This window comes from Bipolaris maydis (assembly GCF_028858645.1).
Source record: "Bipolaris maydis strain C4 unplaced genomic scaffold PSV08scaffold_9, whole genome shotgun sequence".
Lineage (NCBI taxonomy): Eukaryota > Fungi > Ascomycota > Dothideomycetes > Pleosporales > Pleosporaceae > Bipolaris > Bipolaris maydis.
Window position 1 is genome coordinate 226,126 of NW_027093865.1, and position 24,430 is coordinate 250,555.

The 24,430-nt window shown below is 49.9% G+C and overlaps 12 protein-coding genes across 12 annotated transcripts; 8 read left to right on the forward strand and 4 right to left on the reverse strand.

The window, feature by feature from the left end:
- Positions 1 to 905: 905 nt before the first annotated feature.
- PSV08DRAFT_363074 (cytochrome P450) lies at positions 906 to 2,724 on the forward strand (the record flags this gene model as incomplete). Its single annotated transcript, XM_014228101.1, has 6 exons — positions 906 to 1,100; positions 1,149 to 1,185; positions 1,235 to 1,326; positions 1,380 to 1,464; positions 1,525 to 2,202; positions 2,294 to 2,724. The coding sequence occupies 6 exons, from the start codon at positions 906 to 908 to the stop codon at positions 2,722 to 2,724; spliced, it is 1,518 nt and encodes a 505-aa protein (XP_014083576.1).
- A 631-nt stretch (positions 2,725 to 3,355) lies between these two features.
- PSV08DRAFT_371901 (uncharacterized protein) lies at positions 3,356 to 4,259 on the forward strand (the record flags this gene model as incomplete). Its single annotated transcript, XM_066093211.1, has 5 exons — positions 3,356 to 3,480; positions 3,577 to 3,690; positions 3,762 to 3,903; positions 4,014 to 4,079; positions 4,110 to 4,259. The coding sequence occupies 5 exons, from the start codon at positions 3,356 to 3,358 to the stop codon at positions 4,257 to 4,259; spliced, it is 597 nt and encodes a 198-aa protein (XP_065948867.1).
- A 1,137-nt stretch (positions 4,260 to 5,396) lies between these two features.
- Positions 5,397 to 7,291, forward strand: PSV08DRAFT_182346 (major facilitator superfamily domain-containing protein; the record flags this gene model as incomplete). Its single annotated transcript, XM_014228103.2, has 5 exons — positions 5,397 to 5,675; positions 5,730 to 5,772; positions 5,831 to 6,186; positions 6,246 to 6,372; positions 6,426 to 7,291. The coding sequence occupies 5 exons, from the start codon at positions 5,397 to 5,399 to the stop codon at positions 7,289 to 7,291; spliced, it is 1,671 nt and encodes a 556-aa protein (XP_014083578.2).
- A 3,728-nt stretch (positions 7,292 to 11,019) lies between these two features.
- Positions 11,020 to 11,599, forward strand: PSV08DRAFT_352568 (double-stranded DNA-binding domain-containing protein; the record flags this gene model as incomplete). The annotated part of the gene is made up of 3 exons (XM_066092848.1): positions 11,020 to 11,123; positions 11,200 to 11,210; positions 11,307 to 11,599. The coding sequence occupies 3 exons, from the start codon at positions 11,020 to 11,022 to the stop codon at positions 11,597 to 11,599; spliced, it is 408 nt and encodes a 135-aa protein (XP_065948868.1).
- Positions 11,600 to 11,730: 131 nt separating this feature from the next.
- On the reverse strand, positions 11,731 to 12,678 carry PSV08DRAFT_306705 (uncharacterized protein). The gene is made up of 3 exons (XM_014228106.2): positions 12,474 to 12,678; positions 12,313 to 12,413; positions 11,731 to 12,243 (listed from the first exon to the last, which is right to left on the reverse strand). Exons 1-3 carry the CDS (start codon positions 12,636 to 12,638, stop codon positions 11,802 to 11,804), a joined length of 708 nt encoding a protein of 235 aa, XP_014083581.1. The 5' UTR covers positions 12,639 to 12,678; the 3' UTR covers positions 11,731 to 11,801.
- A 172-nt stretch (positions 12,679 to 12,850) lies between these two features.
- Positions 12,851 to 14,261, forward strand: PSV08DRAFT_225143 (SURF1 family-domain-containing protein; the record flags this gene model as incomplete). Its single annotated transcript, XM_014228107.2, has 3 exons — positions 12,851 to 13,643; positions 13,715 to 13,820; positions 13,869 to 14,261. 3 exons carry the CDS (start codon positions 12,851 to 12,853, stop codon positions 13,969 to 13,971), a joined length of 1,002 nt encoding a protein of 333 aa, XP_014083582.2. The 3' UTR covers positions 13,972 to 14,261.
- On the reverse strand, positions 13,779 to 15,765 carry PSV08DRAFT_204419 (centromere kinetochore component CENP-T-domain-containing protein). Its single transcript, XM_066092042.1, has 4 exons — positions 15,398 to 15,765; positions 14,689 to 15,347; positions 14,225 to 14,604; positions 13,779 to 14,154 (listed from the first exon to the last, which is right to left on the reverse strand). The coding sequence occupies exons 1-4, from the start codon at positions 15,753 to 15,755 to the stop codon at positions 13,989 to 13,991; spliced, it is 1,563 nt and encodes a 520-aa protein (XP_065948869.1). The 5' UTR covers positions 15,756 to 15,765; the 3' UTR covers positions 13,779 to 13,988.
- Positions 15,766 to 15,940: 175 nt separating this feature from the next.
- Positions 15,941 to 17,031, forward strand: PSV08DRAFT_306721 (U3-containing 90S pre-ribosomal complex subunit-domain containing protein). The gene is made up of 3 exons (XM_014228109.2): positions 15,941 to 16,281; positions 16,333 to 16,615; positions 16,670 to 17,031. Exons 1-3 carry the CDS (start codon positions 15,960 to 15,962, stop codon positions 16,899 to 16,901), a joined length of 837 nt encoding a protein of 278 aa, XP_014083584.1. The 5' UTR covers positions 15,941 to 15,959; the 3' UTR covers positions 16,902 to 17,031.
- A 1,524-nt stretch (positions 17,032 to 18,555) lies between these two features.
- PSV08DRAFT_46641 (P-loop containing nucleoside triphosphate hydrolase protein) lies at positions 18,556 to 19,947 on the forward strand. The gene is made up of 5 exons (XM_014228110.2): positions 18,556 to 18,763; positions 18,823 to 18,881; positions 18,934 to 19,114; positions 19,188 to 19,420; positions 19,482 to 19,947. The coding sequence occupies exons 1-5, from the start codon at positions 18,701 to 18,703 to the stop codon at positions 19,546 to 19,548; spliced, it is 603 nt and encodes a 200-aa protein (XP_014083585.1). The 5' UTR covers positions 18,556 to 18,700; the 3' UTR covers positions 19,549 to 19,947.
- Positions 19,948 to 20,097: 150 nt separating this feature from the next.
- On the forward strand, positions 20,098 to 22,005 carry PSV08DRAFT_306740 (uncharacterized protein). The gene is made up of 4 exons (XM_014228111.2): positions 20,098 to 20,214; positions 20,273 to 20,325; positions 20,392 to 21,657; positions 21,738 to 22,005. Exons 1-4 carry the CDS (start codon positions 20,136 to 20,138, stop codon positions 21,780 to 21,782), a joined length of 1,443 nt encoding a protein of 480 aa, XP_014083586.1. The 5' UTR covers positions 20,098 to 20,135; the 3' UTR covers positions 21,783 to 22,005.
- An 85-nt stretch (positions 22,006 to 22,090) lies between these two features.
- On the reverse strand, positions 22,091 to 23,525 carry PSV08DRAFT_248350 (Arb2 domain-containing protein; the record flags this gene model as incomplete). The annotated part of the gene is made up of 3 exons (XM_014228112.1): positions 22,091 to 22,584; positions 22,658 to 23,293; positions 23,342 to 23,525. 3 exons carry the CDS (start codon positions 23,523 to 23,525, stop codon positions 22,091 to 22,093), a joined length of 1,314 nt encoding a protein of 437 aa, XP_014083587.1.
- An 85-nt stretch (positions 23,526 to 23,610) lies between these two features.
- PSV08DRAFT_46651 (mitochondrial 37S ribosomal protein uS14m) lies at positions 23,611 to 24,307 on the reverse strand. Its single transcript, XM_014228113.2, has 3 exons — positions 24,171 to 24,307; positions 23,949 to 24,120; positions 23,611 to 23,898 (listed from the first exon to the last, which is right to left on the reverse strand). Exons 1-3 carry the CDS (start codon positions 24,275 to 24,277, stop codon positions 23,836 to 23,838), a joined length of 342 nt encoding a protein of 113 aa, XP_014083588.1. The 5' UTR covers positions 24,278 to 24,307; the 3' UTR covers positions 23,611 to 23,835.
- Positions 24,308 to 24,430: the final 123 nt, after the last annotated feature.

A 24,430-nucleotide genomic window follows, 5' to 3' on the forward strand; every position in this document is an offset into this window, starting at 1 on the left:
TCGCTCCTGTCTGCAAACTCCTTGCAGACTTCTAACACCCTCTCCTCACCCGAGCGATCGTCTTCAAGCTTTTGGATGAAAGTCTTCGGGTTTCAGGTTTCAGGTTTCGTTTAAGCACGCTTATCTTTAATTGTCCGTGGCTGCGGCGGCGATGTTCCGAATGGTACTGCGAATGGCCAGAACCCGATAGAGACGGAGAGTCGCGGGAGACATCGTTGGCTAGCCTTTGTGCATATGTCTCCTAATTCTGGTATGGATAGTTTTTCGTACTTAAAATGTCTGCCTAGCACGCTCTTATTAAGGAGCTCTATTTTATGTCCGGCTTTGAAAACTTATAGAGATACTCTTTTCTTTTCTACTAAAGAGTTATTAAGGGCTGAAGTAAGCCTTCTATCGTGTTAAACAACCCTGCTGTAGCGGTAGTGTTTGTTTTCCCTTGTTGAACCCTAAGTATGGCAACCCTACCTTAGTAAAACACATATACAATTGGACTAGATAGTAAATTAGCTAACTATAGAGAGTCTAGCAGTATAAATTGTCCCTAAAGGAGTATTTCCTTAAGGAGTATTACCTAAATAAGTGTTATGGTTAACTGGTTTTAATTTCCGAACGCTACTAGTATAGCGACTCTATACTAGCTTATAACGCCGCGCTATGCGCCGAAGGTTAATCTACATGCCTACACCTAGCTAGATGTAGTAACCCGTCCACCTAGCATATCTCTCTCTAAAATATAGTAAATTCTATACCTGCTTAAACAGGATAAGGGTAGTCTAGTTAAGCCTAGCGAGCGCGGTCCGTTGCTTTATATATCTTGTGTATCTTTGTCCATTTGAATTTTGCTCATAATTCGGCTTCACTTCACCGTTAGTTGCTTTCCTCGTCTTTGATACACAACCGCAAGTATGGACTCACAATTTGCCGCACAAATCATGCTCGTACTGCAGACGACGGGAATGGCAGCTATTATCTTTTTTATAGCATGGATCTTCGTCCCAAGACTACAGCATAGGTACTATATGAGCAAGCTACCCACCGTTACCGCAGGAGCCGCCTACACAACTACTGCAGGTAAAATTTACAAAGATGGGTATAAAAAGGTAGAGTCTATTCTATACGCGAGTAATGCTTACTTACAATATAATTAGTTTAGAGACCAGGCCTTTACACTTATCAATGATCAAGGTAGGTTAGCCTTTAGAAAAGTATATTCTTAATCTACAACTATATCTAGGCAATGAAAGCGTTATTATCCCTCCGCGTTTCCTACCAGAACTCCGAAATTTAGGCGAAGATGTTCTTAACTTCTCAAAAGGCATTACCGATGTAGGTAGAAAGAATGTTCTTTATTGCAATTATTACGCTAACTCTTTGATTAGGAGATGGAGATCCGATATACAAAACTCGTTGGTGAGAGTCATGCTATTACAGATACTCTTAGGACAAAGCTTACATCGGCAATACGTACGGCCTCTAAAGAAAAAAAACTCCGTAATCGTTAATCTTGCTGATTCTTTATTATAGCTCGATTGCACGCATCTATGGCTAGTAATATTGAACTAGCCATCCAAATATTTTTGCCACCGTGTGACGACTGGACTGAAGTCAACATTAACGAGAAATTGGTTCCTATCATTGCCAAGACCTCGGGTAGCGTTTTTGTTGGTCCAGAAATATCTAGTCATCCTGACTATTTTAATGCTGCCTGCATGTACCCTGTGGATGTATTCAACGTCGTTACTGCTGTTAAAAAGATTAGCCCATGGCTAAAGCCCTTTTTAGCCCTACGTACACCAGAGGTTCTTACGCTCCGTAAACGTGAGGAGCTAACTAAGAATGTTCTACGTCCTATTATTGAGCAGCGAATCGCGGCTAAAGCTAAAGCCAAAGATCCTAAGTGGAAGGAACCAGAAGACTTACTGCAATGGATTATTAACAGAAATGCGGGCAAGACCTCTGTCGACGATATTATTACTGGCCAACTTACATTAATCTTTGCCGCTATCCATACTACGAGTACAACTCTTACTAATATCATGTTCACTCTCGTCTCTAAGGCAGAGTATATTGAGCTTCTCCGAGAGGAGATTCGTCAAGCTATCGCTGAAGAAGGAGGTAGCATTACTTACCGTGCAGTTCAAAAGATGGAAAAGTTAGATAGCTTTATGAAGGAGGTTCTCCGATTCCACGCTTCGAGTATTAGTAAGTTTAAAGAAAATCTACTTCTACGTGCTATTTCCATTTGCCCTATATTGAAAGAAGCATGGTACTAACATTTTCTCTTTCTCTACAGCCAATATGGTCCGCCGTGTAGTTAAGGGTATAACTCTAAGTAACGGCCAATACATTCCCCCTGGTGTTATGATCGAAGTTGCCTCACAAGCTATCTACCAAGACGATCAGTTCTACCCCCCTAATCCTGAGGTATTCGACGGCCTCCGTGCCTATAAGATGCGCTCAACTGGCAAGGCTGCGGATATCGCCCGTAACCAATTCGTTACCGCTAACGAAGAAAACCTTGCCTTTGGCCATGGTAGGCACGCGTGCCCTGGTCGGTTCTTTGCTGCGCTTCAGATGAAGATTATTATAGCCCACTTCCTGCTTAACTACGATATTAAGATGCCTAATGGCCAGACGGAGAGACACCCCCAGATTGAGATAGGCAGGTTATCGATTCCTTATCCCGCAGGACAGCTTCTCTTTAAGAAGAGGGCGGCGGCTTAGGCCTAGAAAGTGTTGCGTGAAAGCAGAGGGCTATAGGGGCAGGCCGCTGACGGAACGAGTAAAGGAAGATGGGTAGGAAGCCCCCCATTCAACCACAGGGGCAAGCCGCCGACGGAACCGGTATAGAGTTAGAGTTAGGGTTCCTTTGTAAAAAGAAATGCAGTGTTTCTGTAAACCAATGAACTTTCCTGTTTATGCCAAGGCATGTCGGGGACTCGACTCGCCGGAGCGATGTCATTTATGGCTAGCCTTGTGCTGTGTAATGATACAGCAAGACTTCAATTCCTAAAATCGATAGGTTGAAAAAAGGGTGATGATAATGAGAACGTAGCGTAGGGCGATAAGGAAAATTGAGAGCATCAATCTCGCGAAGAAAATACCCGGGACTTGCGAGTCTTTTCCTGACCTATGATGAGTGCACCAACTGTAACCAACACCTTGAAATACCCAATCATGTATATCAACCATGGTTGAGATTACTTAGTGGCTGCAGATAATACGTGCGTAGCCTTGCAGCATGCAGCTCTGAATCACAAGGCAGACCAAGGCCGAATGCCGAAAGATCCGGTGAGAAAACCCTCTCCAATTAGTATCAGTTGTATAAAGCTACAAGCCGCAATATCAGATTGACATGGAAATCGAAAAAGGGACGTCCGACCAGTCTTTCCTATCTGGATATCCTTCATTGGCAGCTTTTATTGCCAGTGACCGCGATCAGACAACGACAATCTTCAAGAGGTCCAACCGTTTAGCCGCGTGACACTTGCTGCACCTTCAGAGTCAGCTTGCCGAGCTGCACGTTGAACAAGATGCGCTCGACCGCAAAGATGCCTTGGGTCCTTTATAGGTAAGGCAGTACTCGCGGAACTGGGCTGAGTTCAAAAGAGCAGCCGACAATGATTCTCGCCATAAGGGACGCAAAGAGCTCGGTGATGAGATAGTTCAAACACTCAAGGCATATCTTAAGTAAATAGAATGAATCGTGTAACAACATTGAACTAAGATATTTTGAAAGGAGAGGCTCTGCTATACAAAAGCCAGTTAGTATTGCTTCCTAGACTGCCAAAGCGAACACTTGAGGCATTTTGTTTTAAATTCTTCAATTGTGAAAGTGAAAAACCATCTCCGACTCTATGTGCACACATTAGAGAGTTATTCTATGACAGAGACGACTTGGTAGTATTGAAAATACAAGACCATGATCGGCTGACTGCGTTTTTGCAAGATCACCGCTCAGGGTTTTCAGAGTCGAGAAAGATAGAGACGGAATTGTGTATTCTTCGGACCAGCGAACTGCCCGGACTGTGACTGATATGTGTGCCTTGAACGCTGCTGCGCTCGTTGTTGGGGCTATAGTAACGCTGTACGCAATATCCTCCTAGAAGACAAAGCTGGGTGTTATTGCCATCTTTACTGCTTTTTTCGCGGCCAATTCAGGAATTCTGACAAATTCAAGAAGGTCAGAGGTTTTTGCAGCAACTGCTGCGTGTGCTGTAATGCTAGTAGTCTTCGTCAGCGGGAATATTGGTACTTAGGAAACAGGGAGATGATCAATACTACATGAATATAAATCTAACATGTCGAAGTGATCATGAGTCGTTTGTGTTATCAACGAAGATTCAATATTCGATAATTGGGTTTTCTCCGATTTTAGTCCGCGATATAGATGCCGCCTGTTTAGGCCCAGCGCCTTGGTGTAGGCATTCATACATTGCGCAGCTGTCGCCTATCACCCTATTACTAACAGACTAAACTCATCTCACCAACTACGGCGCTGTACAACTCGTACAGCCTGCCTCTAGCTTCTCTTGTTATCTACACCAAATTATCAGCTCTACAGCGTGCGTAAAACACCTACAAAGTTGGCTTTTTTTCGTCTGTACACTATATCTTCTCTATCAATAACACTCTTAGCGTAGCCGTGGCTATTACGTAGCTGCGCTCAACACCTTGAACAAGGCAGCCTAGGCCATAGTGCGCTGCATCGTACTTGATAATGAGATTCGATTAATTTTAGTTTTCTGGCACATACGCCCATACTAGTACTTAATAATAATATTTAATTAATTTTATCTTTCTAGCACATACGTCCATACTAGTACTTAGTAATGAGATTTGATTAATTTTATTTTTGTGGCACATACGTCCATAGATTTCTGGCCCAGGGAAACCCGTTTGATCTTCCGTACTTAAGCAGTTAATCGGCGGATTAGTAGCTAGGTAGGTGACTACTAGCGAATACCCGCTGTCGTATGTTTTTGTTTTGCAACTTTTTATTTTTGCCCACTTCGCCTGTCATGTGGGTATGGGCCTTGGCATCACCATACAACCAACCCGATACACTACAACCTTCTCTTTGGCATTTTTATCTCATATACATAGCTTGCAAATTGGTTAGCAGTGTTAGAGATCACGGGGGATGATCTAGCCCGAAGTGCCGAAACTTTGGCCGGATTACTTGCCCAAGCTGTAGGGTGCACAGATGTCTGATCTGTGCAATGAGCGTTCGACCACAAGCACGTGGGCTGCATTCTAATCGCAGTTTCACTGAAAGGAAAATCTATTCTAATGACTGCTCTCCTTTACTTTAGGTTTGCAGACGACAAACCCTTCGCAATAAGTATATCCATGAAGATTGGCAACCTTGAGTATTGTCCGCTGTCTAAACACCCATGGAAACTTCCAGTCAATTGAACGGTTTGAAAACCCTCTTGGTCAAATCGAACACACCATCGCACAAATCATGCGATACGCTGTTACACAGGACAACCCCAGAGAAACTCTCAGATGGCCAGGACGTTGACCACCAGGAATCAAACAAAGATGAAGGAAATTCCGACCAACAATTGTCTCATGAGGAGCTGAGGGGACTCATTTCTTCCAAAGAAAACAGCAAAGAGTCTCAGCTATTGGAAAAAAAGCCTGCAATTCCTACAAAGGATGCCAATTTGGTAAGTGCCCGCTTAAATATCACCTGAACACAACATCTACTAAGCACAACATAGGTGACATGGGATTCTGCTAATGACCCACAAAACCCAAAGAACTGTAAGTAAAACTGGCTAGTCACGTTGACATGAACGATTTTGTACTAATTCCTGCTTAGGGTCTATGAAGAGGAAATGGGCCGCGTTAACCATTGTTGCTTTCTTTACTATAGTATCGCCTATCACTTCTTCCATGATCGCCCCCGCTCTCAGCCATATAACCGCTGATTTCCGGATCAAAAATGAAGTGCAATCACAACTCACGCTGTCTATCTTCGTCCTTGCACAAGCCATCGGCCCACTGTGCCTTGGACCACTTTCTGAGATTTATGGACGAACAATTGTGCTACAGTTATCCAATTTGTTCTTTGTGGTCTGGAACCTGGGATGCGGGTTTTCTCAGACTCCAGCACAACTAATGGTTTGTCGTTTCTTCAGTGGTCTAGGCGGGTCCGGACCGCTAGCTATCGGTGGGGTAAGCGTAATTCCTGAGATGTTTCCCCGCAGCATGAGAGTCTGACAAAATCCTACTAGGGTATTTTAAGCGATTGTTTCCTTCCTGAACAGCGTGGACGAGCAGTATCGATTTATTCGCTGGGACCCCTTCTGGGACCAGCCGTTGGACCTATTCTTGGTGGTTTTATCTCCCAGAACACTTCATGTCCGTCTCTGCCCAGATTTGATTTATTTACTTTACACACACTAATGGATTAGGGCGATGGTATTTCCATGCAACAACAATTTTCGCCGCAATGGTGCAGTTTTGTGGATTCTTCTTCCTGCAAGAGACATATGCGCCTAGGCTTCTCCAGTTGAAGCGAGACAAGCTACGCAAAGAAACTGGTAACCAAGAACTTCGCACAACATTCGACACTCCCGATCGGACTGTTGTAACCATAATCAAAACGGCGTTGAAGAGGCCATTCAAACTGCTGGGCACGCAGCCCATAGTCCAAGTACTGGCATGCTACATGGCCTATCTCTTCGGGCTGATGTACCTCATGCTTTCCACCTTCCCCATCTTATGGGTTGATCGTTATGGCATGTCCATTAGTACCGGATCCTTAAATTACCTCTCCATAGGTATCGGATTCTTTGTCGGTACACAAATTACTTCACTTCTTATCGATGCACTATATTGCCGTCTGAAGTTCCGCAATAACGGTATCGTGAGACCTGAATTTCGCGTCCCTATGTTGGTACCTGCATCACTTGTGATCCCTGCAGGTCTCTTCTGGTACGGGTGGAGTGCGCAAGTCCGCATGCATTGGATTGTGCCTAATGCTGGCGCTGCGATCTTTTCTGCAGGCATGGTAATGGCGTTTCAATGTATCAATGGGTATCTGATTGACTCTTACACGCGGTATGCAGCGAGTGCCATTGCTGCAGCGACAGTGTTAAGGAGTCTAGCTGGATTTGGTTTCCCGTTGTTCGCACCGGCTATATACAAGTGGTTAGACTTTGGATGGGGTAATAGTGTACTTGGCTTCATCGCAATAGGGCTAGGTGTCCCGGCACCATTCATGCTGTGGAGATTTGGCGAGAAGTTGAGAAGTCTAAGTAGATTTGCGGCTGGCTAACTATTCACAATCGTCGAAGAGGTTTGCGGTTTTGTTGATATATCTGGCATATGAGAACTTACGAGCTATTCGGATTGCTGGTTATAGCACTATTCAACATAGCGGAAATCAGAGGGATCCTCTCCAAATTTCGGTCCTACAAAAGGAAATTGTGATTTGGAATAAGACATGATATGCCCCGATACTCTATCTGAAAAGCCCCAGTAACACTTCCTGGAGAGTGAACTAACATGTATAGTGCTTGTGGTTCTTTTTGTTCACATGAGTTTTTAATCGCAGATTATTAAGGATCAGCTCGATCGATGAAGACTCTCATAAGTTGAGTAGTTCCCGCAATTTTATCTTGATCAGTTAGATATGACTTCGTCTTTAGTTTTCATAGCTACAGGTCGGACGGAGAAGAGGACAAAGAAGTGGGAATCTAAGCTGTGATTGGCCAAGAGTCAGTTGGACGGCATTATTCTGATTTCACAATTAGAACTCAACGAAATGGAATTCTATCATCATATCCTGTAATTTGTGTCGTTACGACTACTACCGAAGGCACGAGATGCGTAGGGTTTCGCCGTCGCACTCACAAACATATACTTTACGTCTACCAAGAATAACGGCAACGCAAGAGTCACAACTCTTCTCACTCTGTAATTTCTAAGCTTACCTTCTCGGGGGGTTGGATATTTGTAGATCCTATATCTCGTGAAAGGACGACGAGGGTATCTGTGTGTACCTTGAAGCTTGTCACGTGGAAAATCTCTGTTGGCATTGTGTCATCATCCTAACCATGAAATGGATGCTCTATAATCACTAGTTTGTCATGCTCATGCGAGTTTCATTCAATATCGCTGTGAGCATACGTGTTGGGCGATGAGACGATGGACTCACAGATGTGTGGAATCACGTGATGTTCGTCAAATCCACGGCACTCCCACCCCACATCCCCACGTATATCACGGCCCGTTCTTTTCACAACCTCGGGGCCCGACAACTCATCATCGCAACGTAATTTTAGAATTACTTGGTACCCTAGAGAACTAGCTTGGATGAAGAAAGAGAAAACATGATGGAGAAAGAGGAGGAAGCTGATGCAGTGCAAGTGGAGAAGCAACGGCATGATAAGAAGCTCGGATTTTGAATCAATTGGAGGCAAAGTCCATCACTTCAGTAACAGGTTTTCAAAAATCGTCGTCACGCCCCCATACTGTTCCAGGCCATATCCTCTATATCTAGAGGAACTAACAGAGAACAAAGATGGCCATCGCTGATCCTGCCGAACTCCAGGCCAGAGACAAGTAGAGGCGCGACAAGCGATAGCTCGCTGAGGACATGCAACGATTCGCCCGTTTACTCAGCGAAGAGGAAAAACCAATCACCCATGATCCATTGATTCACAAAGGCCTGCAGCAACAAGTGGACCGGGTCAAGGACGGTGAGGATATTTAGCCCCTCATCGTTATTGCAGGACATGCAAGGTTGCTAGCAGGAGAAAGACTGGTAGAGGCAGGCTCCTCAGCAGACGAAATATGCCTTGTGGACGTGGCCGGCGGTTCGGATGGTACATGGTATTGGGACCGATATCCAGGCCTACAAGGTGATGTGAGGGGCTACATTTACAAGCCTTTCCTCAAGGAAATAAGATTCAAACTCCTGCAGAAGTATGCATCAAGCGATGAGATCTGTCGACATTGAGAGCGCATGGCATCGCACTTTGGACTGGGCAGCCAATCTTCGACACGTGTGCTCAGCATGACATGCAACGATGGTTGTGGCGGTGGGCAGTTCGAATACGCAAGGAGCACGGTGATAGCGAGGGAATGACCGTCATTACCCAATTTCTCGATCCGACTAAAACCCTCTTCGCATCACCGAAGATGTCCAAAGTTGATGACTTCGATGAGCTATGCGCAAATATCCCCGTCTTTTACATGGCGCGTTGAGACTATGACTGCACTGGCGACTCGCAGATAGACGCTACTCTCTCAAAGCTCAACGGCAAGCGAGTCGGCATCATGGTTAAGTCGGCAACAGCTATCTAAGTCATGCCACAAGTTGCATGTTGGACCGAATCCCTGTACGCATTCCAGCGCACACCCTCGTATTGCGCGTCGCCAGCATGCTACAGATGACGAAAAGTGGGCGAGCTTGGTCGCAACAGGCCCTGGCTGGCAGCTTGCTCGCCAACTCAACTTCGATGCTCTCTTTAACGGTGAAGAATACTTGGCAGACCATCCCGATCTGGTCACCGATGACTGGACTCAGATGGCGCGCGGCTTTTTGGGCTTCATCGGGGGGGGGGGGGGGGGGGGGGGGGGGCCACGTCACGTCATACCCAAAAGATGTAGAAGAGCGCACGCATGCTTTGTATGAGTTAGAAACGCCGCTGGCGGAGCATGCATGGGCACGGGTAGAAGAGACCGTAGTGAAGGATGCGGCCACGGTGGAGCAATCAAATACGTACAGCCGTTTTACATCATGTGGTGTAAAAGACCCACCTTTCAAGATGAGTACCTGTCTACTTTCAACCAGTCGCATGCCACGCTTGTGGACACGGATGACAAGGGCATCGAGCGGTGTACATCATCGCGGGGGGATAGTCGCTAAGGGAGTGGAGTACGAGCTTAACGTGCTGATTCTTGCCACGGGCTTCCTGCTGGCATTAGGGGAAAACGCAGCGCCTGCTAAGCTCTTTGGTATACCTGCCGCGGGCTGTAGCGGCCGCTATCTCAAAGACAAACATGGGTACCTGCATGGCATCGCTACGAACAGCCTCCCCAACGTTATCTATCTTGGTCTCGGTGGTAGATCGGGCTCACTAGATCTCACTGTAGTTTTTGATTTAGAATCCAGGCACATCGCCAATGTTTTGAAATAGGCCGTGAATCGGGTTCCGAATCTTACACAGCTTATAATCAAGCTGACTAAGGAAGCAAATGATGCTAAGGTGGATAAAGTGGAGAGTCGAGCGGCGTGGTACTCGGTCTTGCTCGCTTGCACATCGGGCTACTTCGACCACGAGGGCGCCGAGTTAGTCTATGCTTCAAGCGATCTTGAGAAGCAGCGACAGGCGATGCGGAGAATATCTCATGGACGGGGAAAAGCAATGTACAATCGATTTATCCGCGAACATCATCCAAAAGACTGACTGGAAGGCTTTGAGCTGTCGTGAAATATGGTTACTTTGTGACATCGTGTTATGTTATAGGGGTACATCAACGGGCTTACTATTGTGCGTGTATCGCCTGCAGGGTATCAGCAAAACGTAAACATGGAGTTTTGTTCCACTTATTTCTTCTACTGTTACTTGACGTACATGAGACTTCTAGCAACTAGCAATTACATATAGCACTATATGTTAAAACTGAATTCTGATACAAATCCACTTTCCTCTTACTTCATTTCAGTGCACTAAAACTTGTCACGTGTTTTGAACACATTGAATCGAGGGAAAAAAATCCATCATTTTTCTGCGACACTTTACCTTACCACAGATGTCAACTAGAAACTTGATTTCCACCATATTAGTCAAATTCAATGTCGACTCTATGTAGTAGTGTAACCGCCACCCGTACTACCCACCAGTAGCCTGCGGACCCCCGAACCTCCCCGCATCCACCACTTTCTGCGCGCGCCATAACTTTAGCCCGCATCTTTGTTTACCCTCTCCACCCCACCTTTCCCTTTCCTTCTGCGCAAAGCGACCCAATCAACCACACCGAAATCGAACAAGCAAAATGTCCGACGAAGACCTCGAGCAAATCCGGCGCGCGCGCCTCCAGCAGTTGCAGCAGCAGCAAGGCGGGGCCCGCGGTTCAGGCTCAGAGCAAGACTCGCGAAAGTAAATAACACTGCCCATACATCCCAAACTCTAATCTACAAAAAAATAAAAATAAGCTAACCCATTCTCACCACAGACAACAAGAAGGTTCGCTCTCCCTACCTATCCATATACATCCATGCACACATGCCCACCACAATCGCAAAACCACCCTGTACTAACTAACCCCCGCTACGCACACAGCCGACCAACGCTCCTCAATCCTCTCTCAAATCCTCCTCCCCGAAGCCGCGGACCGCCTCGGCCGGATCCGACTGGTCAAAGAATCGCGCGCCACAGACATCGAAAATCGGCTGATTATGCTGGCGCGGACAGGCCAGCTGCGGTCCAAAGTGACGGAGGAGCAGCTTAAAGAGATTCTCGGGGCGGTGGCAGAGCAGCAGGAGAAGGAGGAGCAGAAGATTGTCGTGGAGAGGAGGGGTGGTGGATGGGATGATGATGATGATGAGTTGGAGGAGCTTATGAAGGAGGTTTAGCTGGGGACATGCAAGGGACGGGCGCATTGGGATGGCGTTTTTAATTTTCCATCTTCTTTGGTGGGGGGGGTTTATTTGGGCACGATGTGTGCAGAGTCAATATGGCAATAAGGGGGGGGGGGATTGGGTGCAAAAAATTATCTTTTTTTTCTCTATGAGATTTTGAATCGAAACCAGCTGGGTGAGTAAGAGGAGAGATATTCTAGAGCTTCTTGATTTGCTTTCTGACCCGGCCAATTTCAATCTCCTGCATTCGCATGTCTCTGGCTAGCGTGGCTAGCTGCGGGATCGGAGTTTCGATTGCGTTTACAAAGGCAGATTGTGCTGTTCGAAGGGCAGGCGGGACGAGGATGCCGAACCATTTCAGTGGATCATTAGATTTTTTGGTATTCTTCGTTTTTTCTTTGGGTTCTTCTGAGGTTGAGCTGGATTCTTCCGTATTTGGTGTTGTTTTTGGTTCTTGTTCTTCTTCTTGTTTGGACTCTGGTGCTGTCGGCGCAACAACATGTTCTGAGTCATCTTTTGATGTCTGGACATGTACCTTTTTGGACGCATCATCAGAAGCATCTACGCTTTCATCTGAAGAATCAGATTTGTAGACGGTAAAGTGCGGGACGTCGCTTGTCTGGCCCTCAGAGAGGTGGCTTTTTGTTTGTTAGTATAATCCGTGTGTCTAAAAGGAGATATACCATCTAGGATTCCAGAGAACTTACACTTTTCGTATAGCCTGCATTCGTTCATCGTAGCAGTCCTGTCCATATCGAATCGCAGAAGACGAATTGTGGAAGTTTGCTTGAGCAAGGGACATGTAGCCCTATTGTCTTCATTAGTCTCCATCTCTTTCCAAGCAAGATACAGTATGGAATCATTTTACATTAGATAGTTGTTTCGAAAGTTGCTGCATCACTTGCTGATACTCGTGCAATGTGTGCAGATAGCGCTCGAGCAGGTCATCCAAATGATCCAGCAAATCATCTTTATCACGTTTCGCCACTACTTCATCCACCGGGGGAACAGAAATATCCTGCGTTTCCGCCATGACGTGGAGATTTCAGTGTCGTGGTGTTTGGAATACGAATGACGCCTGGGTAGTCGTGGAGATGTTGACATGGGGAAAGTGTGGAGCGGGGGGACCTATGCCGCATTGAGAGCTCGGATGTCCGACTGTACTAATTCAATCGCATCTCAACTTTCCCATCATCGAGGCTACCCCCCCCCCCCCCCCCCCCCCCCACCACCACCGACGCCAAAATGTCGAAACCAAACCCCTTCTTAAATCTCTTCAGGAGATACTACTCTCAAAGGATAACCCCTCTATCACGAACCACCTACCCACCACATTCCAGCCCGCAATGCCTCCGCGCACGCCTCCACCCGCAATTCCTCCTCTTCCGCACCCAAAAACGCAATGTAGGCGGCGGTCCCGGGCTCGACCCAAATTTTGTCTCTATCCTGGATCGGCCCGCGAAAATGGCGCGCGCAGGCAAACAACACGGACCGGGTCTCATCATCCTCGCCATCATACCCGTAACAGCCTTCATACTCGGGTGCTGGCAGGTGCAACGGCTAGGCTGGAAAACAGATTTGATCGCGCGATTTGAGGATCGATTGACGTTCCCGCCGCTGGAACTCCCGCTGCGAATCGACCCGGATGCCATCAAGGACTTCGATTATAGAAAGGTGTATGCGACGGGCGTGCTACGACATGACCAGGAAATGCTGATTGGGCCGCGCATGCTGGATGGCGAGGAGGGTTACACGGTTGTTACGCCTTTGGAGCGCAGGGATGCGAGGGGCAATGTGCACAAGATATTGGCGTGTAGGGGATGGATCAAGAAGGAAGCGAGTCCGCAGTGGTTTCGCAAGAAGAACGGGGCGCTGCCGGAGGGAGAGGTGACGATTGAGGGGTTGCTGAGAGTGCCGCCAAAGGGAAATATGTTTACGCCCAAGAATGAGCCTGAGAAGGGGAAATGGTTCTTTCCGAGTGTAGAGGAAATGGCAGAGTATAGTGGGAGTCAGCCAGTTTGGGTGGAAGAGACAATGAGTAAGTGCGCCTTTTTTTGAAAAATTGTTCAAACGATTGCTATTTGGGGGGTATCTAATTATTCACCACAGCGCCGGATTTGCTCACAAATTACGAGCGTGAACCAAAGGGCATACCGATTGGTAGGCCGCCAACGGTAAATCTGCGCAACAATCATACACAGTACATCTTCACATGGTGCGTATCAAATTTCCATATACAAGCACCAATGCTCACATTAAGCAGGTACGCGTTGAGTCTTGCAACATCTGTAATGTTCTGGATGGTCGTCAAGAAGCCCATGTCAGGCACCCAACGACGGGTACGACAGAGCGTGGACTGGTCATAAGACATGACTGGGCTGCCTTAACCTTCTTCTTCTTCATCATCTTCTTGCATAGGCTCTGGCCGCTTGCGCTTTTGGCTTTTAAGCTTGACCGGGGGCTGCATGCGCAGCTGTTGGACCAGTTCCCGAGGGAGCATCTTTTGTGCAAGTGAAAACGATGTACTGCTCTCGGTCGTTTTGCGGGTTCTTGTGAGTGTTAGCAACGTGGACGAGCAAATTTGTACAAAACTGTACAGCAGGATAGATGTAACAATACCTCTTCATGAGTGCGATGACGTCGCTCTCCTCAATCATCCTGCGTCCACCGTGCTGTGCATAAGCTGCGAGATCAATGCTGATTTGCTCGAAAAAGTCGTTTGTTGTATGGACAAGGGCGTCAAGAGTATCCTTGCTGAGGTGAGCTTTGCTTCCCTGTGACTTGATGAAACCGAGAGCAAGTTTCTTGACTGGTGCCGCGGGGAACGAAGGAAAGCCGATACCGTGCTCTGAAACCATGTATTCCTTGGCCTTCCGCACACCCTTTAACTGTTCCGCGGAAGGTCGCTCGGGTGAGTGTGTCTGGAGACTCCGGTCGATTGCTGATTCTTCTTCTCGATATGCTGCAAGCTCGGCATCATCGTCCACAGGAAGGTCAGACTCCCATCCCAGATTGTCTTGATCTAGGGTAAGATCCTCGTCCTCTAAAGCTGCAGTTGGGTCTTGATCATCATCATATTGTACTTGTGTTTCGTCTGGGAGGTTCACAGGCTCGCTATCTGGTACATTGTCTTCCTGGGCTTCTTGTTCTTCTTGTGGCGCTTGCCGGGGTGGTGCACGCATGCGATCAGGTATCATGAAGCGGAAAGTGGGTTCTTCTGTGTCATCGTCTCCATCGCCAAATATGCCCAGGTTGGCATCGCTAGTACGCCCGTCTCTTCGGCCAGTCAATGCCTGTATGGTGGTATCGTCTCCATCTAAATCTTGCTCAATGTTTTGGTCAAACAGCCCATCTGCGCGTCGGTTGATGAACGTCCCGTCTACTTCATACTCTTCCTCTACCGCACCGAGTTCACTCAAATCTCCAAACCTTTCGCTTTGCCTCCCCCCGTACATCAAACGCGGATCTTCACTAATGGCTCGCCTTCCAAATTCGAGAGATTGTACAGTCCCACCATCCACATCATCCGGTAGGTCTGGTAGTAGCGATTGTCGCGGCGGAGCACTATGGAAACTTTCATCATCATCGTCGTCGTCATACATGTTTTCCAGTGGCATGGAAAGTCGGGGGGCGGCCATTGGCGGGCCATCTTCAACATCTGGCAGGTCCAGGGCAGAGTGTCGTGGGCGTTGGGGCAGGACCTGCGGGGAAGGCTCGACCGGACGACTGGTACGAGCAAGCGCTACAATGATCATTTAGCTGGGGTAAAGAAACTTTTCACCAAAGCATTACCTCTACTCAGATCACGTAGTAGATCGCGCGGTGTTTCCCTTTGGATACGCCCACTTCTTCTCCGGTTGTTGCCCGGTGTACGAGCCGCATTGGCTCTTTCCCTTAGGGCCCGTATCGCATGCGGTGTGGTCGGCGCAATTCGCCGTGAGGTAAGAGGACGAGTGGCCGGTCCGCCTCGAGGTGTTCGTCCAGTTCCCGGTGTCCTTATGAGTGGTGTTCTTCGGCTTCCTGGGGTGGGGCCAACGCTGATAGCGCGGCGGAAGGGGGTTATAGGTTGTAGAGTGGCATTGTTGCTCGGCGTTCCCTGGGCTTGGGCATCTGGTGAGAAGCGGTGCTTCTTGCGCGCAGATTCTGCCATTGTGGCGGTACCATCCGAGGTTGCGTCGTTGGAGCGCGGGAGGGTGGATAGACGTCAGGGAAACGCGTCGTTTGGGCGCGACCTCGCGGCGCGCGGCAAAGCTAGTCCGGTACTGGTTAGGTTATCGATAACCTTAATCCTGGCTGTAACTTTTTCTGTTGCACGAACTTGGTCGCGCTCTTCACACAAAACACTGTCTCCGCCATGTCAGATTCTGGACAGGAAGGAGGTATACCCCTCATTGAGGCGCAGTTTGACGTTGACGCTTCTTCCAAAAAGAGGAAGAGAGAAGCCGAGCCTGAGGCAACCAGAGACGGCAAGAAAGCTGCCAAAAAGGCCAAGCGCAAGGAAAAGAAGAAGCAGCGAGCAAAGGCGATAGACGAGGATGATTTGGACCAGCAGTTGGGAGTAAACCACGCTTTCGAGCGCATGGATGGCCAGCTACTAGCAGATTACGTCAACGCGCGAACACGACTCTATGGACAAGAGCTGAGCAGCGTAGAGCTGGCGGACAAGTTTATTTCCGGTAGGTGTTGAAAATGCATACTTTGGTCGGGAATGTATTGACATGACGCAGCACGCACTGTACAAGATAGCACGAGCTGGAGCGAGCCACGAACGACGGATAACCTGTCAGCCTTTCTCAAGAAGCAGGCAGGTGCGCTTGCACCCACGCCTTCCAAGCCGGCCGGAGCACCCCACACGATTGTGGTGACTTTGTCTGGAATTCGAGCGGCCGATGTCTGCCGGTCTCTAAAGGCGGGATTGCCCAAACAAGGAGTTCAAAAGCCGAGTGTCGCAAAGCTATTTGCAAAGCATCTCAAACTGGCGGATCAGGTAGCGCAGTTGAAGAAGAGCAAGTAGGTGGAACCACGGGTAGTAATTTGGAATGCTCATGCTAATCTGTTGGGTAGGGTCGACTACGGGGTTGGAACGCCTGATCGACTGGTGGCATTGCTTGAGGATGGGGCGCTTTCAACGGCCAACCTGAAGCGGGTGGTGGTGGATGTGTCTTATATTGACCAAAAGAAGCGTGGGATTCTGGACATGAAGGAGCTACATGAGGCGCTGATGAAGCTGCTGCTGCGGAAAGAGCTGGTAGGGGAAGACAAGCAGGGAGGTGATGGACTGTTTCTTTTCTACTGAAGGAAGTGGGGAATTCTATGTTGAACTCTTGATACCCAATGAATGCTGGGCGCGCGTACATGGATAGATAGGTTGAAGACCAAGACTACGGTTCGCAGCCGTGCACGCGGCATGGCGACAGTGCAGCAAGGCTTGTTTTTTCTCTTACATGACGTTGATATATGTCGTTGGTGTAGTTGGAGAGGGTGGGTAGATGGACATGTGAGGACAGGAGGGGCAAGTGTGTCGTGGGGCGAGCATTGGAAACAAGCAGTCCAGGACAGGGCAGGAATGCAGGAGGAACGTCTCGAGACGGTGGCTAAAACCAGGCCTCTGTGGCCACACGTGCATGGTTACGAGTCTCAGCCGGGGGCGCGGGTGCGATGGAGGTGCTAATGCGATGTTGGCACGGTGTTTAGGTTCAGAGGGCAAATCACAGAGCAGCACGGGCGCACTGGCAAGCACAAATATGCAGCGACCGACGAATCACAGGGCGGGCAGGCGGCGATTATGGTTGACATGTGCATGCCCCCATGGCACACCAGCAGGAGGCGAGTGGCGACGGGGACCTGACGTGAGATTTGGAGTGGTGATTTTTGTGGAGTGGCGGCGGCGGTGGTGGTGGTGGTGGTTGTATGCTTGGATATGGAGGGCAAGTGCATCGAGGCGGATGGCATGAGAAAGGCGTGCGTGTCGGGGGCGGAGGATTGTGCCCTAGCATCTTAGCATGGCCGCGGCATGGCTTGGGTATGGTCGGTCGGCCGCCGTGCACGTGACTGGGCGTTTGCGTGCAGCAGCAGCAGCAGCAGCAACACCATAGACCAGACGGAGCAGTAGCAACGAGTCTCTGCGCCGCCTCGCGCCCCCGGCCTCCGGGCTTGGTGGAGGCTCCAGGGACGGGGGCAGATGGGCTGCACGTCTGCATGTGTGGCCGTCTGCATTCTGCATGCCACACTGCATGGGGCACTCGTCTTGCGGGTAATGGATCGAGTGCGAGGACAGGCCGGGTCGTCGACAGGGGTGCATGTCCCAGTACAGCGCCGGGCAGCGTGCATCGGGTGCGAGCGTGGTCGAGCCGTGCGGGCTGCCTATCGGACGCGGTAGAGGCGTGGTGAGCCTGCTGTGTCGCAAATGGGTTTCAAGAGGATACGCGCCTGCTGCCCTTTTGGCCCACGACGCCGCCGCTCCCACGCCCGCCAGCCTACGCTATTACACCTGCCGTCCTCTTGTCCACTTCTCTGTCTCGCCCTCCAGTCTCTCTCCCCCTTTGCCCAGCAGCCTCCATCACCACTGCCACCACCACTGCCTCTCCCACTAGCCGCCTGCCGCCCTGCACACCCTCAGTTGGGCAATTGCCGCTATTCCACGACTCGGACCCCGCCCGCCAGTGTCCCCGTCAGTGGCCCGCGCTGCTTCGACTCGCGCAGCCTGCATCCGCCCATCCAGTCCAGCTTGCTCAAGCTTGCTCGCTTCTGAACCCGCCGCCGCCAAGCGATAAAACGCCCCCCTCCCCCCTACGCTGCAGGTAGTAGCTTCCGCCAGAACCAGAAGCTACCCACACGTTGTCGACCTGTCCCAACGGTGCGTCCTTCTCTCCTCCACACCACACACCACACACCACACAACACGCACCACACACACATACCCCTCCCTCTCTCGTAATCTGCGCCTCACGACACCGCCTGACCCGTCTCCTTGCAGGGTCTCTGAGCTCCGCCCTTCGCTTCTCCATCTCCCGAGCCCGCCCCATTGCCTCCGCCGAGCAGGGTCGTAACCAACTCTAATCAGACGACGCTGCACCTGCACCTGCAACCCAAGCCATGGCTGCACCTGCAACCCAATCCCTCAAGTGCGTCGTCACGGGCGACGGTGCTGTCGGCAAAGTAAGAAACTCTGCCCTTCGTCGTCCTTCGCCCCGGCCGCATGCTGATTGCCTGCCCAGACATGTCTTCTCATCTCGTACACGACCAACGCCTTCCCCGGCGAGTACATTCCCACTGTGTACGTTTGCCCATCCGCCCTCTCGCACCCATCCATGAGCTAACCCGCCTAGTTTTGATAACTACTCTGCAAACGTCATGGTCGATGGAAAGCCAATAAGCCTCGGGCTGTGGGATACCGCCGGACAGGAGGATTACGACAGGCTGCGACCGCTCTCCTACCCCCAGACCGATGTTTTCCTCATCTGCTTCTCCATCGTCAGCCCTCCCTCATTCGACAACGTAAAGGCAAAGGTACGCACAGCTGACTCCACCATCAAAATTATCATCATCACAGCTGTCGCGCTTGTTGCTAACTTGACGTCAGTGGTACCCTGAAATCGACCACCACGCGCCTGGCGTACCAATCATCCTCGTCGGCACAAAGCTTGATTTGCGGGACGACGAGGCCACCAAGGAGTCGCTAAGGCAGAAGAAGATGGCGCCCATCCAATATGAGCAGGCCGTCATGGTCGCAAAGGAAATCAAGGCGCAAAAGTACCTGGAATGCTCTGCACTCACACAGCGCAACCTCAAGAGTGTTTTTGACGAGGCGATCCGGTACGTTCTACTCCTCACCCCCTGCCCACGCCTCACCGCTAACTTTTTTTTTCTCTCTTAGCGCTGTCCTCAGTCCCCGTCCCCAAGTGTCCGCGGCAAAGAACAAGAAGAAGTGCACCATTTTATAAAGAGGCGGAGCGGACCGTCAAGACGAGAAATGTTTTGACGTAATTGCACAAAGATCGAAAAGATTGAATATGCTCGTAGATCATCTCTACAACTTACTCCAAGATTAACGTATGGGAGTGATATCATCTGGATACCAAATACAGGAGACAGGGTGGACATCGCGTTTTGGGGACGTCACTGGCGAACAAGGAGGCGACCGACATGCCGGGCATATGCGTCCATCTACACGAATAGCATTTGCTTCGCAGCATCTTTTAATACGCTGCAGTTGAATATCAGGAGTCTAGCATTGGCTTTTTCTGCTGCATTACTCTTCTTGGGCGTGGAGGATTCACAGGAACTGGGTTTTAGCATTTCCAGTAGATCTGTTTATTGCATGAGGTTTTCCTTTTTTGAAACTTTGCCAAAAAAAATTCCTACAGAAGCCTGTTTTGTGATGAATCATGTGAAGACATGGACGCGACCATTTGGCCTCGGTACCGGCCGTGTTGGAGGTTGGAGGCGCAGGCACACATCCTTGTTCCAGCGCGCGTCCCCTAGCTTTCCCCGCGAACACCCGCCACTCTGCCTGCACTCTCTTGCAATCATGTTCCATGAGGGAACTTTACAAAGCGGTATTGCGCTTGCCATCAAGGAACAAAAACTCGTCGCTTGCTTTGTGCGAGGTATTTGAGGCTACTCTGTCCACTCGGGATGTGGAGATCACACTAACCACCTGAACAGACGACGGAGCCACAAGCAAGGAATGGGAAGACGAGTGGCTGACCAGTGGATGGGTAAGGCTTCCTGGCTTGGATATTCCCTGGCCTATTCTGACACGCACGTGCTGACGACTTGTGCAGCTTTCCAGCCTCCTTGCTCAAAAGGCTGTTCTCTTGCGACTTGAGGCAGGCTCCACCGAGGCTGGATTCCTCGCCGCCTTCTCGGACCTCTCAGAGATTCCCACCTTTGTCGTTATACACAATGGACAACTTCAAATACAACTCAAGAGTCACGTCACCAAGGATGAGTTTATCAACTCCATCAGGCGAGTGCTCGGAGCCAGCCCCATTCCAGGCTCCAATACAGCGCCAACGTTACCACCACAAGCCAGTACCCTAGACTCATCAAGTAATCACAACACTGCAGCGGCTGAAGACGATTTGTACGGGGCCGAAGAACCCTACACCCCCACACCAGCTGAACCCGCAGCTGCGCCCCCACATTCAGCGAACGCAAAAGGTAAGCAAAGGATGACATCAGCGCCGACATCGAAATCCACTTCGTCTGCGTCTACAAGCAAAGCACAGCAAGAAGCCCGCGATGCGCTGCGGAAGAAGAAGAAAGAAGAAGCAGAGGAACTAGCACGTGTAAAGGCACGAATAGAAGCAGACAAGGCAGCAAGAAAGGCAGAAGCAGAAGCAAGAAGAGCAGAGCGGGAGAAGGAGCGGAACAAGGAAGCCCAAACATCGCCTCCACCACATACATCAACAACATCGTCTTTAAAGGGGTCACGAGCAAAGCACGTCAATTTGAATGTGCGCTTGTTTGACGGGCGGACGATACGCTCGACGTTTCCACGCGAGGCCACATTACAGGGAGAAGTGAGGAAATGGGTAGACTCGGAGTTTTCTAAGCTCTCCCAAGACGACGCAAACATCAACCACAAGCAGCTTCCTCCTTACTACTTCCGCCACATCCTTGCACCTCAGCCAAGTCGTGAGCTCTCTGCCGGTGACGAAAATCAGTCACTAGGCGACATTGATCTTGCGCCCAGCGCAACTTTGGTCCTTGTCCCGGTAAAGGGATACACAGAAGCGTACTCTGGGTCAGAAGGTGGCGTCGTAGGTGCCGCTACGGGTCTTGTAGGAGGCGCATTTGGGCTGCTGGCCTCGACAGTCGGCTTTGTGAGTAACACAATAGGCTCTGCTATAGGCTATGGTTCGCAAGGTGCATCGTCGTCGTCGTCGTCGTCACAACAGCAGCAACGGCCTAGTGGTGGTCAAACCGTCGGTTCTAGATCGAACCAGGAACCTCAGCACGATACTCCCAACAATCCAGGTTTCCGAGTACGCACACTGGCTGATCAAAGGGGCAGAGAGCCCCAGCAATTTTACAACGGGAATCAGGTATGTGTTTTTTTTTCTGTCTAAGCGATGAGAGTTTGGCGAACGCAAGCTGATACATATGTGTGTGTGTGTGTGTACAGTTAAGTACAGAGCATAGACCCGAAGACAACGATAAGCGGGATTGAACTTCTAGGGCGTCTGGTTATGTGAAGTTATGATGATTCATTCATAATGCTCAAATACGTTCTTCTCTTCTCAAGGTTCACGAGGAATTTCTACGGATCCAAACACGGCTTTCTTTTATTCATTGCACAGATGATCACCAAACCCTGGCTTTTTTTTTACGGTGAGCAAAGATCAGATAAAGCAAAAATCACTCATGTACAGAAATGAAGTAAATGACCTGCATGACCAACTCAGCACACTTAAGCATGATCCCACGTCCCGTATTTGCAAACAAAAGAAAATGCCCATCCCACCCTTACTCAGCTCCTCAATCCATCAACCCCGCTGCTTTGAGTAACCCGCTATCCACCATGGTGCCTGCAAAAGCCACCTGCGGCCCTTCAACCTGCGGCTTCCACACGTGACCCTCTCTTGCCTTCTCACCCAAAACCGCCCCTTGACATCTTGCCTCTTGGAAAAACGCCAGCACAGCATCTTGCACCGCAGCATCAACAAACACATCTTCTCCCAGCGCGCCATCACCACCCGCAAATGTAGGACACGGGACTTCAGTCCCAGAAGCCCATTCTACCCCTGCCTTGTCGTCGTCGTCGTCGTCGTCTTCATCGTTGGTGACTACATGCTCGTGGTGTGACTCGGGCATAGCAATGCAGTGCAGCGGGTTCGCCGTGGCATTGTTGAAGCGCCACTGGCGCGCGCGCTGGCGCACGAAGGCGCGTAGGCCGCGGTGCGTGATTTGCGAGGCGTCGAGGGTGCAGTGGACGAGGGCTATGGCGGTGATGCCGGGTGTGTATTTCTCAACTGACAAGACCAACGACAAATTGTTATTAGGATGGAGATAGAGAGGGGATAATCGGGGGGGTTGTTTACTTACAATCTTCTGCGAGAATGGAAAGGAGGGCTTCGGTACTATTTTCGATGGCGATGATGGAGAGTTCGGTGTCGGCGGCGGTGCGGGTGGGGTTGTAGAGGAGCTCATCGAAGACGGTTTTGATGTGGGCTTTTGGGGTGAGGTGGCCGGGGATCGAGTTGGAGTCGTGGATGCGGATCATGTCGTGGGCGATGGATTTGCGTGGCATGGCGGACCAGCTGCGTAGGGTCATGGCTTGGTTGTGCTTGTGGGAATAGAGAAGTTGAGATGGGTTTAAGATGATCAAGCCGGGTGCGGTGCTTTTGTCATCGAGCTCGTAGTTATCTTTGAAGATGGCGGCGGCTTGTTCGTCAGTGTTGTTTGTACCAGAGCGCTTGATCATTTGCTTGGCAAAGTTGACGACTGATCCGCCATTGATACCGAGCTCTCTTGATAATTGAGAATATGACAAGATACCCAGGTCTTTTTGGGTGTCGTTGATGAGTACAACGATTTGCTTGCGCGTCTTTAGCGTCTCGAGCTCAGGGGCAAGAATAGGTATGCTCGGTCCGTCGGGCTTCTCTGTAGTGAACTGTGGAAGATAGATGCGGTTGAGTCCGAGACGAGATAGTCGTGCTTCAACTTCCCTCCGCTGGCAAGCTGTGGCATGTCAGATGTACTGCAAGTCACGTCTGCTGTCAAACTCACTGTGCATAGCCTCGCAGCGGACTTCGTTGACACGCTCGTTGTTAGTGACGCAGTAGGTGTGAGGCTTGTCTGGTGCATCGATCATGCGTATGTGACCTGTGTCGTTGATGAAGAAGCCGAGTTGCTTGAGGTCAGCTGGGTATGACGGGTCCGCCTTCATGGTGTTTTCTACACGCCGAAACATATTGATACTGCTTCTTTGCAGGAGATGAGTTTGGAAATGAGTTTGAGGGATCTGAGAAGGAACAAGACTGCTGAGCTGTTGAAAAAGGCTTCACTGTTGTTGGCCTGTAGCGGTTTGTATCTGCTAAATACGGCAAGAGCAAACAGTGAGATGAGCAACCTGACCAGCACGTGAGGTGAGAGAGCAATCATTTGCGCGCAGACTTTTCACCAGAAAACCATTTTCATAGCCCAGGTGCCTTATACGCAAGTACGCCGCCCAATGTCCGATTGCCCTGTTATAATATTGTACATGTTCCCACATATCCTTTCTACCAGCTTGCCTTCTTCACACCTGGTAGGTTCCCCGCGAGTGCGTTGACACGGAATTGATACTGCCGAAATGTTAACTTGAGTCCCAACATCAACTGCACTGTCTACGTACCCTTCCAAGTCTAAAGTCGCTGAAAACGCCGCGACCTTTGCCTCCCATTATACATCGGTTCTTGATCTGTGTGAAGCGTGTGTAGCAGTGCATTTCCGATAGTTGAAGCTGAGCCTGTGCGCGGACTCGCTGCGGGAGCGTAGTATTGCGGATTATGTAGCGGAGCGCTTGTCTATGCTGCCATCAGTCATTGAAGATATTCGGAGAGGTGGGTATGCGCACCGCTCTGGCTCATTCTCCGAGTACACCTTGCGCTTCGTGTGGTCGCGAATATTGCGGATCTTGGTGAAGCAGCCAATGTCGAGCTTGGCCGCGCGGAATTGAGACATGACGGCGGTGGGTGGTCTTGTCGTCGCTATCAAAGTCAATGGGCCGACGATGAGGTTGCGCCCAAATTCCGATGTTCATCCGGGCGCCGCTCGTTTTGCACCAATCAGCGCCACGCTGTCTCCGCCCTCCATCATTCACCTTCCAGAAGTCGA

Excerpts from the sequence above, each read along its gene's own strand:
- PSV08DRAFT_306705 (XM_014228106.2), bottom strand. The coding sequence starts at position 12,638 with ATGGCGGAAACGCAGGATATTTCTGTTCCCCCGGTGGATGAAGTAGTG. Across the intron at positions 12,414-12,473 it reads TTTCGAAACAACTATCTAAT|GGCTACATGTCCCTTGCTCA; the intron begins GTAAAATGATTC and ends TGAAGACAATAG. Across the intron at positions 12,244-12,312 it reads ATGCAGGCTATACGAAAAGT|CCACCTCTCTGAGGGCCAGA; the intron begins GTAAGTTCTCTG and ends ACAAACAAAAAG.
- PSV08DRAFT_204419 (XM_066092042.1), bottom strand. The coding sequence starts at position 15,755 with ATGGCAGAATCTGCGCGCAAGAAGCACCGCTTCTCACCAGATGCCCAA. Across the intron at positions 15,348-15,397 it reads ACTACGTGATCTGAGTAGAG|CGCTTGCTCGTACCAGTCGT; the intron begins GTAATGCTTTGG and ends TGATCATTGTAG. Across the intron at positions 14,605-14,688 it reads ACCTCCCAGACGAAACACAA|TCTGACCTTCCTGTGGACGA; the intron begins GTACAATATGAT and ends CTGGGATGGGAG.
- PSV08DRAFT_306721 (XM_014228109.2), top strand. The coding sequence starts at position 15,960 with ATGTCAGATTCTGGACAGGAAGGAGGTATACCCCTCATTGAGGCGCAG. Across the intron at positions 16,282-16,332 it reads GGCGGACAAGTTTATTTCCG|CACGCACTGTACAAGATAGC; the intron begins GTAGGTGTTGAA and ends GACATGACGCAG. Across the intron at positions 16,616-16,669 it reads GCGCAGTTGAAGAAGAGCAA|GGTCGACTACGGGGTTGGAA; the intron begins GTAGGTGGAACC and ends TCTGTTGGGTAG.
- PSV08DRAFT_46641 (XM_014228110.2), top strand. The coding sequence starts at position 18,701 with ATGGCTGCACCTGCAACCCAATCCCTCAAGTGCGTCGTCACGGGCGAC. Across the intron at positions 18,882-18,933 it reads GGCGAGTACATTCCCACTGT|TTTTGATAACTACTCTGCAA; the intron begins GTACGTTTGCCC and ends TAACCCGCCTAG. Across the intron at positions 19,421-19,481 it reads GTTTTTGACGAGGCGATCCG|CGCTGTCCTCAGTCCCCGTC; the intron begins GTACGTTCTACT and ends TTTCTCTCTTAG.
- PSV08DRAFT_306740 (XM_014228111.2), top strand. The coding sequence starts at position 20,136 with ATGTTCCATGAGGGAACTTTACAAAGCGGTATTGCGCTTGCCATCAAG. Across the intron at positions 20,326-20,391 it reads AGTGGCTGACCAGTGGATGG|CTTTCCAGCCTCCTTGCTCA; the intron begins GTAAGGCTTCCT and ends CGACTTGTGCAG. Across the intron at positions 21,658-21,737 it reads AATTTTACAACGGGAATCAG|TTAAGTACAGAGCATAGACC; the intron begins GTATGTGTTTTT and ends GTGTGTGTACAG.
- PSV08DRAFT_46651 (XM_014228113.2), bottom strand. The coding sequence starts at position 24,277 with ATGTCTCAATTCCGCGCGGCCAAGCTCGACATTGGCTGCTTCACCAAG. Across the intron at positions 24,121-24,170 it reads TCGGAGAATGAGCCAGAGCG|ACAAGCGCTCCGCTACATAA; the intron begins GTGCGCATACCC and ends ATGGCAGCATAG. Across the intron at positions 23,899-23,948 it reads GCGACTTTAGACTTGGAAGG|TATCAATTCCGTGTCAACGC; the intron begins GTACGTAGACAG and ends ACATTTCGGCAG.